Below are 10,454 nucleotides of genomic sequence, written 5' to 3' on the forward strand. Positions count from 1 at the left end.
GCGTTCTAACCCCTCCTCTACGCCTGGAAACTACCCCACCCATCGTCTTCCTGCCCCCTACATTCCACACCCCTGCCTGCAGATCCTTTTTGACTTGAGAAGGCTCAGGGTAAGCGAGGGGGTGGTAGGTTATGGGTATCGAGGGTGGTCTAGAAGATGGGGGTAGTCTCGTTAGAGAGTTTCCTCTTTTTGAACAATCACTTTTTACACACTAAATTGTTTTAGAAGGGTATGCGCCTACTGAATGGTACAAATCTTTCTGCTTGTTGACTGATCATATAAATAATTTTCGCGAATGGATTTCAGAAGGTAAATTTCATTTGTTGCCGGGGATTTTATAAAAGGGTTGTAATCGCATACAATAGTACTATAACAGATAGGCTGTCATCTTTAAAAGGTATTAGTAGTTTAAATCTATTTTTATCCCTGCTGTGTTGTTGCTTTCCCGGGGAAGGTACGGTCTCTGCCCTCGCCATGACGGCTTCTCGTGTTCCGCCCATACCGGGTGGTTTCAACTCTATCGAGGTAAAGTTTCAAAGTTTGACTGAATTATTCAAATTTAATCAAACTTTTGAAGTTCTTGAGCGCACCAGGCCCTTTTTGTTTTCTGTGAGTTCTACCGAACTTGCAAACCACTCGGATCTAGGTCACGTTACTCTCCGGTATGGTACCGTGACTGGTCAAAAATTCGATGTTGGGGGTCAAACGGACACGTATCCTCCAAAAGACTCGTTTTCGTTCTCCTTGGGTCTACGGACGGGCCGCGGGCTGCCACGGTCGCCGGAAGCGCCCGGAGGCCCGGAGGCGACGGTCACGGCCCGAGTCGGCCCGGCCCCGGCGGGCGGGTGCCAAGGGCGACGGGACGGTCCGACGGACGTCAGTCTCAGCCAGGCGGCAGCCCGGCCGTGATGGATCGTATGCCAGCCGTGCCAGTCAGATAGCGCCGAGTTAACAAAAAACTCTCCTCAGGCCCTGTAAAGGCAAGACGACCTACCGTACGTGTTTCCGAAGGCGGCCGTTGAATGTGGTACAGAGACGACTATCATCGGATGCTTGCCAACTTGAAGTTGGGATGCTAGAGTTCAACTAACAAACTTGTGCTCGGCTTCACGAACCGTTAACCATACCTGGCCCCGGCCGGGGGGCTGTCAGTGTTCAACGGTTCATCTGCCAGGGGGCCGGGCGGCGCCTGGCCCGTGGGCCCGTGGCGTCCGGCGGCGATCGCGCTGTGGCACCCGGCCGGTGACCTGATTAAGTATCCTCGGAGATACACGTGGTACTCTCCAGGGAACGGCCGGAGATTTCCCGCCATTGCGCCAGGAGAGAAGAGAACGATATCACGATATGGCAGAGGCGAGATGACAAGAGAAGCGACATCACATCACATCACATCATATCACATCACATCACATCACATCACATCACATCACATCACATCACATCACATCACATCACATCACATCACATCACATCACATCACATCACATCACATCACATCACATCACATCACATCACATCACATCATCAAGAAAGAGCAGCGACAAAGCCAATCGTTCGCAAAGGAGGCAGAGAAAGGTAATGAGAGAAGTCAGGTTCTGTAGGAGAACGAAGAGGTTCTGCAGAGACGTCTCCGTATGGCGATAAAACCATGGCCACTTGACTTGAACTGAATTCTTGAACACGCCTCCTTGATTTCAAGGGGAACACGTTGCTGATGCTTCGCCTCAGATGCTGAATCGACTGGAAGGGCAGCAGAAAGAGAGATTGAAGAACATCATCAGCGATCACTTGAAGTGAGGGATGTAATACGAGACGTGGTTGTGACTTTGCACCTTATCAGATCAACGAATGTTTATGGACAAGTTAGATCCTTCGTTCGAGATTTCCTTGAGAGCGAAGAGGGGATGGATATCAATGAAGACAAGTATTTGCTTTGCTTGCAGAGCTGGAAGGCGTTGATGATCTCGGCAGACTTCTGACCACCTTGCACGAGAAGAGGGTTGTTGAGGAAGTTCTAAACTCGCTGGGAAGAGAGCATGGGAATCAACTGTCACATAGCTCAACTCCAACGTCAGCTCTTGCCAAGAAGGCAGGAGGAAAGGTGAGGGGAGATAGGATAAGAATGTCGTGCTTGAATGATCCCATCGGCAGTTCCTGCATGTGAGGCTGAAAAAGGGGAGAGGGTTTGTCGATCATCTGCATGATGCGAGTGACGGCCAAGGGTCTCTTGTGGTACACTTGTTATGGCACGGACAGGTTGTCTCCGGCTTCATGCTTTCTTCTTCATCATGATGGCCTCGTCACAGCGTCACGCTTCCAAGCCCGTGCCGTGCGATGTTGAGCCCAACTTCGACGATACCTTCCTGTTCCACCTCCCAGGAAGTGAGATTCCTTTGTTAGACCGCTTCTTCCTCCTGAACCTTGACAGACTCTGACCGTCCCGTCTCTGCGCTATCCTCACCCATTCATATGGTCGTTACCCAGCAAGGGTCTGACGACAGGCTAGGTGACGTGCTGCTCTCTTGCTGCAGTCTTGTGATCGCTTGCAGAGATCATCGGTACGCAGGAGATTGAGTGGAGGAAGGTGCTTGTGTCCGGAAGACTGTCGATCGACGTTGAGCTCATGGGTTCATGAATCTCCTCACTCGCTCACTTCTTCCTCATCTTCTCTCCCTTCAGGCCTCAGTGGCGACTCAACTGTTGCCGTGGGTCTGCTGGGGCTGCAGCTGGAGCTGCTTCCCAAGGTTTTGCTCGCGTTGAGTCGTAGCTAAACTGACTGCTGGGCTAGTCTCACAACCTCCTCGCCGACGAAGTTTCCCTGGAGCAAGTCATCAAAGCGGAAAGAGAGAGCCTGTTGGAGCACGAGAGGTCGTCCCGCTCCTCTCCCCCTTCCACTCACCTCGATTGACTTCAGACGTTTCTTCAATTCCGCGAAGATCTGGTGGAAGGTAGAAGGGACTCGGCAAGGAGGGCGCCACTGACGTCTCGCACTAGGAATTCTTGCAGATCCGTCCAGAGCATGGCAACAGAATGGTGAAGATCTTCGCGAGGTTTGTGCAAGTTCATCCTGAGCCTTCTTCCTGTCATATCTGACACCTGACATGTCTCATTGTTGTTCACAAATTTTTGCTCTCCTCTTTCATTTCATCTCACTCTAACTCATCTTTGTGCTTGTTCTCTTTTCTCTCGTTGTGACAGAACGGAAAACGACATCAACGTTCCAGGTCCCGCATCAAATCCAATCATTCATCACTTTGCCTTCAAATCCTCCTTCCTGCTCTCTTCATTCCTCACTCTCCACCCTTCTCCCTCAGTTTGTTCGTTTGTCCAACCGATGAGGGGAGGACGAGCCATCCGTTCTGCGGGTGAAGCATCAAGGTGCGTGAGCGCTTCGAGACTAATTTCTTGACTGCTGCGCAGGTTCGTCAGCCTCATCGAGTTTTCAAGGATGCAGCCATTAGGAAGCGGGTCAGGACGTTCAGAGGTAGGAGGAGGGGAGGAAGAAGCTTCGTCTGGCAGGACTTACAGGCTGTCTGCAGGTTTGGGCTGACATTCATACAGTTCTCAGCAGCAGGAAGAGCTTTCAAGGGTTTTCCCTTGGCTGACGCTGAGACATACAGGAGGGGAGACGTAGAAGAGCATGCGATTCTCTTGTGCAACCTGCTCCTGGTAAGAGTGGCGGCAACGAGGGAGGAGGTTGACGGAGAGAGCAGGGCTTTCGCTTCGAAGCATACTGCGTCATCGGTACAACTCTCGCTGGAGATCCGCACATGTGGGTGGCGACGTTGGAGAGGTAAGACGAGGGGGTAGAGAGCTGAAGGAGCTGCTGGCGAGGAAGAGGAGAGGCAAGTGGGAGACTCCTGCCTGACTGTATTGGAAGGGACTTAGAGCTGAACAAGATCAAAGTGACGTTCTGGGAAAGCCTGACGGGATCGAGGTCGGTCTGGGACCTGAAACGTCAAGAGCTCACTCTCACTCAGGTACAGCCATGGAGGAAGCGATTCTCCGTCCGTGCACAAGTGAGCCTTCGACCTTGTGGTCCCACTCTGACTGTCAAGAAGATACGGCAAGATAGGATGCGTCTTTAACCATGAGGTGAACTGAGGTGACCTCGACTCGTTACTCCTCATCCTGGGCTTCCAGTCCTTCTACGCGAATGTCCAGCCCGACGACTCGGTCAGATCGTGCAGGTCAGATGCTCTTGTGCGGAGTTGCCATGACATGGGAGCAGCTTCGACCTCAACAACATGTCGCACTGGAAAGCGATGGACTCGGCAGCCGTACGGGAGATCAGGTGACCATCGCCTGATGGTTCATCATGCCCTCTAACTTCATCCCTCCCTTCTGCCTTATCTGTCTCTGCCTCCTCCAACTCTATTCGCTACAGGCGCAGGAAGCATGTACCTGAGCTCTCCTACTACCCGCTCTCGACGCACATGTGCGTTGCTGTTCGCTACAGCCATGACTGACTGACTTGAAGGATGGAGGAGGTTCTTGAGCAGAGCCTGCGGGATCTTATTTCAAAAAGGAGGTGAGGCGGGCCCTCGAGCTTGGCTCTTGGGCTCTGACTCACTCCACGAGCTGAGCTGACCCCACAGAGGCATCAACGGACTCGCGACTCACTGGGATGAAGAGCTTTGTCAGCTGCTCAGTCCTGCGCTGACTGCCTATGAGGTGTGGGAATGCTCGCGCTCGCTTCACCTCCTGCCCCCCTCACTCACCCGTGCAGGCTGAGCGAGTCTACGGCAGCGCTTCTGGTCTCGCTGACTTCCAGCAGAGGTGAAGCCAGGAGTCAGTCAATCAGATTCTTACTGTTTGCTTGGCAGCATAAGAAATGCTGTGCCAGACGATTTTTCCTTCAAGGTCGCCCCCTCTCCCTATCCCTCTCCTTCCTCTGAGATGTCTCTAGGGCTTTCCTATTCAGTTTTGCCATCTTTCTGCCCCCAGGATGCTCGAGGATCTACTCCGCGCCAAGGCAGCAGCCGAGATCGTCTCGTTGCAGGTGGGGAAGGAGGGAGCGAGTCGATAGGCTGAGGAGACTGTAGGGGGGGGTCGATCGCGTTCGCTTCGCCGTAAGGTCGCATGTCGTGGTCTACCCTGAGAGGTGCGGCTTTGATCTCCATCCTCTGATGCTTCAACACTCGCTCATGCTCACTTGACAGGGTCTGTGCTGTGTGGGTGATGCTTGCTGTCGTCTACGCGCGTCTAGAGGATTAGAAGGAAAACTTCTTATGTCTCGCCTTCTCCTTACAAGTTCACTTCCTCTGTCGCCTGCGACTTGGCCTCCTCAAGCAGTTCGGAGAAGAGTGCTGCAAGCAAGTCACGACTACAAAAGAGCATGCGGGAGACAAACCGGTGGAGAGGTATCGCTCGCCAAACGAGGGGATGATGACGATGATTCTCTTCCCCTTCATGTCCGGTCGCTTCGCCACCTCGCATGCAGCATGAACGGCAGCACCCGACGAGATGCCCACCAGGACGCCCTCCTGCATCCCACCTGTCAGCCTGTAGGGGAGGGACAAGGGGAGAGGGGGGATAATCGAGAGCACACCTCAGTAGCAAGGCGACGGGCCATGGCCATGGCATCGGTGGAAGGGACCTGAACGACCTCGTCGACGATGTCCATATCGCAGTTGTTGGGGATGAAGCCAGCGCCGATGCCCTGGATCTTGTGAGGCCCAGGCTTGCCACCCGACATGACTGGAGACTCCGCAGGCTCGACAGCGATGGTCTTGATATTCTTGTTCTACAATACCACGATCACATGACCAGACTCTCTGCCCTTCGCCCATCCCATTGCCTCCGCCTCCTTCCCCAGCACCAGCACTACAACGGGTTGCTCCTGCTCCTCTCTCCTTCAAAGCCATTCCTCACCTTGGACTTGAGAAAGCGGGAGCTGCCCGTAATCGTTCCACCAGTGCCAACTCCACCAAGAATTACGTCCATCTTGCCATCAGTCTGTTCCCAGATCTACAAGACACATTCAACTGCAATTCGATGGGGGGAAGGGAGCAAGGGGCAGACGAAGCAAACCCAAAGACACAAGCATGCAAGCAAGGAGACGAGCACATAGAAAGCAGGCTGACCTCAGGTCCCGTGGTCTCCATGTGAACCTTAATGTTGTCAGGGTTGTTGAACTGCTGCGGCATCCAGGCGTTCTCTCCGAGGGAGGCAAGGATGTCTTCGGCCTTCTTGATCGCTCCCTTCATTGCAAGAGGGCCTGACACACGTCAGGCGCGAGACGATGTCAGGAGCGAGAGGAGACCGGGTGTGAGGACGAGCTTGGCCCCGAGGGCCTTGAACATGACGCGCCTCTCGAGCGACATGGTCTCGGGCATCACAAGAGTGATATCGTAGCCCTTAGCAGCCGCCACCATAGCCAACCCGATGCCGGTGTTTCCTGAGGTGGGCTCGACGATGACGGTCTTGCCGGGAGTGATCTCTCCGCGTTTCTCGGCCTCGTTGATCATGGAGAGCCTGAGGATCGCGAGGTCAACGCGCCGAAACCCGCCGGCTGCTTCAAACCCACCCGATACGATCCTTGACGGAGCTGCAGGGCTCCATGCTCTCGAGCTTCGCGATGACTTCAGCATGGCAGCCTTCGGTGACCTTGTTGAGCTTGAGGAGAGGAGTTCTGCCGATCAGCTGGGTAATGTCATCGGCTATCTTGGGATGCTGGAGGTTGTATGCCATCTTGACAGAGTTTCTTCTATGCGGGGCAACTGTTGCTGGCAGCCAAACCGTCACGTCTTAACCTCAGACAAGATGCTGTTACCTCGGGTACTCCAAGACTGGGTGGGAGAGGATCTCAGGAAAGGTGAATGAAATACGCTGAAGCAATCAACTGCAGTGACTGAACAGAAGATTAGAACAACAGCAGACAAGTCATTACTGTCATCAACAACTTGAACTGAATCGTCATCACACTGAGACTAATCCTATGAATCTCGTAAGCAGACCCTTCTCGACATCTATCGGTTCAAATCTACTTGAACTATTCTCCATTAAACATCGCGAATACTTTTCCCAGTCTAAAGAATAGAGTAAGCAACTGCCAGGGAGCATAGAGTGAGCAACTGCCCTGCGAGGGAGGCATGGGAACTTCGTCAGTGAATCGACAAAGACTTAACCCTTAAACTCCGCCCACATTCTCTGCACATGACCATAGGGAGGCTTTGCATGGCATGCCACGAGTGACAAGCAGGACTCTCACACCAACCATTCAATCAAAAGAAATCATTTGGCACGTCGGAATCAAGACCAAACTGATTTGAAGCTTATAGACAATCACATCCCACAGTGTCATCCAGCGTTTTGGGGAACATGTATAGCAGGCACAGGAAACACAGAACTGCTCGTGTATTCCTCCAACAACATCAAGAGCACACAAAAGAGAATTTCTAGCCCAGAAAAACGAGTGCACATACAAATAAAATTCATCATCCATATTGGTACTTTGTAGTAGATCAACAATGGGCTATCTATCAAGTATACAGAATTTGACGAAATAAAACCAGTGAAATCATCTCCTTTCATCACCACTTTCCAAAGTAAACTCAAGAAGTTTAATCTCAACTACAACTATGAAAAACATTTCCTTAGCCTTCACCATTCATACGTCTCAATACCATTCCAACCCTTTCATCGCCCTCATCATTTTCACCACCACCACCACCACCACCACCACGACTATTATCGTCATCATCGTCATCTCGTCTCATCATCTTCATCTCATCGTCTTCATCTCATCATCTTCATCTCATCATCTTCATCTCATCGTCTTCATCTCATCGTCTTCATCTCATCATCTTCATCTCATCATCTTCATCTCATCATCTTCATCTCATCGTCTTCATCTCATCGTCTTCATCTCATCATCTTCATCTCATCATCTTCATCTCATCGTCTTCATCTCATCGTCTTCATCTCATCATCTTCATCTCATCGTCTTCATCTCATCGTCTTCATCTCATCATCTTCATCTCATCGTCTTCATCTCATCATCTTCATCTCATCATCTTCATCTCATCGTCTTCATCTCATCATCGTCTTCATCTCATCATCTTCATCTCATCGTCTTCATCTCATCGTCTTCATCTCATCATCTTCATCTCATCATCTTCATCTCATCATCTTCATCTCATCATCTTCATCTCATCGTCTTCATCTCATCATCTTCATCTCATCATCTTCATCTCATCGTCTTCATCTCATCATCTTCATCTCATCATCTTCATCTCATCATCTTCATCTCATCATCTTCATCTCATCATCTTCATCTCATCATCTTCATCTCATCATCTTCATCTCATCATCTTCATCTCATCATCTTCATCTCATCATCTTCATCTCATCATCTTCTTCATCTTCATGGTCTACCTGCCGCTATCAGCAAGATCAGTCGCTGCATCCTCTGTCGACGCCACTCAACCTCACACGCATGCACCCCATTACTACCCCTCGTAATATCACCCCTACCCCCTTCAAAACAAATTCCCGTTTACCCACCCTCTTTCACCCTGACAAATCTCCATCAACGTACCCCATCTGCCGTAAGTGCTGAATGTCATACCCCTGATCCTGTAACCCCCCACCCCACTTAAATCGCCAATTTCTAGTAAAGACCACTGGACAAGGGTAACCCCCACCCTCTCTGCTTCTCCACCCCCCTCCCCAGGGTCCGAGAGCAGGGGGTTGAAAGTACCCTGACCCCGTCCTGACCCCCTGGATTGAACTAAGATGCACCGGTACAAAGTCAGCGGTCACCCCTACCCATCTTTCATGGGTAAAATGACCACCCCCATCTACTAGGGGAAAATGTCGGACGATGAGATTCATTCAGGTGGGGGGGTGGGGTACATTGAAGAAAACTAAGAAATACCCGTACCAATGGTTGCAATGGTCTAATAACCCCTTCTCTGCTATTCAAAAATGGTGGTAGGGGTAGTTACCCTACCACCACAAAGATGAGGACAAAAGTTTTTAGAATGAAGGGGATGGGGTGGGTGGTGCAAGAAGGTCGTAACAAAAGCGCCTTCGCCTCAACCGTCGGGATCCACCCGGTGAGTGACCGGCCGGGCCCGGACTAGCGGCAAGTCCCGGGCCATGAGGGGTGGGGGATGAGGGGGGTTACTGCCAATGACGTCGCCTGTTCGTTGAGGGCGAGGCAGGGAGGACCGGGGGAGGGAGGGGGGGGAGGTCAGAGAGAGAGAGAGACAGACAGACAGACAGACAGACAGACAGACAGACAGACAGACAGAAGGGGAGCGAGAGCGAGAGGGGGGAGCAGGGTAGCAGGGGAGTCAGCAAGGGAGCAAGGGAGCAAGGGAATGACAACATGAGTCGAAGGAAGGGGACTGGCTGTCGCTCGAGCGCGAATGGGTCTGACAGTTTGAGTCAGGTGGATGTAAAACTTGCACTCCACCTACAAGCTCATGCCCAAGTATCGAGCTCTTTCTGCATTACTTTCTATCTCAACCACCTTGTTCGTTCTCGTTGGGATCGGTCGCTACTTCCGATGCAGCGTGAGATTTTTCAACCCCGTCTCGTGTCCTCCTCTCTCCTGTCTTCATGTCTTCTCCTTCCTATCTTTTTCATTCCTCGTTCCTCCATCGCACCCACATCCTTCATATCCTCTGTTTCCCCCTCAACAACATCGTCCGTTCTCCTCCCCGAGTTACACTCCCGCTCACTCTTCTTTCTCCTTTCCTCACAGTGCCTTGTCTCTCCTACCCCTTCACCCTCTCACTATCTCCTCCTCCCACTCTCTGATGGCAGTGGCATGAGCTTAGAGTTTCGGCAGGGAGGAGGCTGCGAGAGCTCTGAGCTCTACTTTCGCCCGGAGACGAGGGTGTACGGAGCAGCGGGAGGTTTCTCGGCTAAGAAAGAGCGATACCCTGTCAGCAAGCATGCTCTGACTGAGTACCTGCGGCACCAGCCCAGGACCAACCTTGAGCGACTGGTTGCAAAGAAGGGAAGAGGCAGGGGAGGAGGAGCGAGGAATGTGGTATACGCGAACAAGGACAAGATGCTGTCAGCCATGTCGCAGTACCTCCAGCACCAGCCGCTGTCTACTATCAGGGAGGAGATGCGGGGGAGAAACCTCAACGCTCCTCCCTCTCCTCGTCTCAAGTCGCTGCACGTGCGGGCACAGCAGCATCGCTCGCACATCGAGGAGATCGCACGGAGAATCCTTGGAGCTGCGCCAGCGAGGGAGGGAGAGGGCAGGAAGCGACCAGACGGAGGGCAGAGAGGCTCGTCGGGAGGAGGGAGGAGGGAGGGAAAAGGACGTGTCGAAGGCCGTGCGGCTGCTTCCTATAAATAGAAAAGTTGGCGGATCTCACTGCGTATTTTCAAGCCGTAAATACAATGGCGGAGGAACTTTTCCGGGCTTTATTCAAATTTTGTTTCCCTGGTAAACCCCTTACGAATAGTCTTATGGTGGTCAAAAGACG

General features: G+C 52.1%; 3 protein-coding genes across 3 annotated transcripts; 2 read left to right on the top strand and 1 right to left on the bottom strand.

Moving 5' to 3' along the window:
- Positions 1-1,728: 1,728 nt before the first annotated feature.
- On the top strand, positions 1,729-5,217 carry GUITHDRAFT_118642 (hypothetical protein; the record flags this gene model as incomplete). The annotated part of the gene is made up of 27 exons (XM_005822122.1): positions 1,729-1,793; positions 1,841-1,924; positions 1,972-2,101; positions 2,152-2,209; positions 2,257-2,382; positions 2,429-2,506; positions 2,550-2,627; positions 2,680-2,744; positions 2,789-2,868; positions 2,915-2,948; positions 2,995-3,050; positions 3,421-3,468; positions 3,621-3,669; positions 3,714-3,793; positions 3,881-3,937; positions 3,981-4,019; positions 4,062-4,095; positions 4,144-4,190; positions 4,232-4,294; positions 4,388-4,438; positions 4,481-4,531; positions 4,599-4,674; positions 4,730-4,779; positions 4,827-4,863; positions 4,910-5,002; positions 5,046-5,104; positions 5,163-5,217. The coding sequence occupies 27 exons, from the start codon at positions 1,729-1,731 to the stop codon at positions 5,215-5,217; spliced, it is 1,743 nt and encodes a 580-aa protein (XP_005822179.1).
- GUITHDRAFT_97915 (hypothetical protein) lies at positions 5,216-8,400 on the bottom strand. Its single transcript, XM_005822123.1, has 9 exons — positions 8,380-8,400; positions 6,776-6,853; positions 6,530-6,728; positions 6,266-6,477; positions 6,087-6,220; positions 5,875-5,970; positions 5,552-5,746; positions 5,354-5,486; positions 5,216-5,309 (listed from the first exon to the last, which is right to left on the bottom strand). The coding sequence occupies exons 3-9, from the start codon at positions 6,691-6,693 to the stop codon at positions 5,248-5,250; spliced, it is 996 nt and encodes a 331-aa protein (XP_005822180.1). The 5' UTR covers positions 6,694-6,728; positions 6,776-6,853; positions 8,380-8,400; the 3' UTR covers positions 5,216-5,247.
- Positions 8,401-9,781: 1,381 nt separating this feature from the next.
- Positions 9,782-10,324, top strand: GUITHDRAFT_118644 (hypothetical protein; the record flags this gene model as incomplete). The annotated part of the gene is made up of 1 exon (XM_005822124.1): positions 9,782-10,324. One exon carries the CDS (start codon positions 9,782-9,784, stop codon positions 10,322-10,324), a length of 543 nt encoding a protein of 180 aa, XP_005822181.1.
- Between the last annotated feature and the right edge of the window lie 130 nt (positions 10,325-10,454).

The sequence above is a fragment of the Guillardia theta genome (assembly GCF_000315625.1).
Source record: "Guillardia theta CCMP2712 unplaced genomic scaffold GUITHscaffold_131, whole genome shotgun sequence".
In the NCBI taxonomy this organism is placed as follows: Eukaryota; class Cryptophyceae; order Pyrenomonadales; family Geminigeraceae; genus Guillardia; species Guillardia theta.

What these genes read in the sequence shown, in the direction of transcription:
- GUITHDRAFT_97915 (XM_005822123.1), bottom strand. Translation starts at nt 6,693, where the DNA reads ATGGCATACAACCTCCAGCATCCCAAGATAGCCGATGACATTACCCAG. An exon ending in TCCGTCAAGGATCGTATCGG is followed by an intron (nt 6,478 to 6,529) that starts GTGGGTTTGAAG and finishes CGCGATCCTCAG; the next exon opens with GCTCTCCATGATCAACGAGG. An exon ending in CGAGCGATACCTCTCCACCG is followed by an intron (nt 5,310 to 5,353) that starts GTTTGTCTCCCG and finishes ACTTGCTTGCAG; the next exon opens with CACTCTTCTCCGAACTGCTT.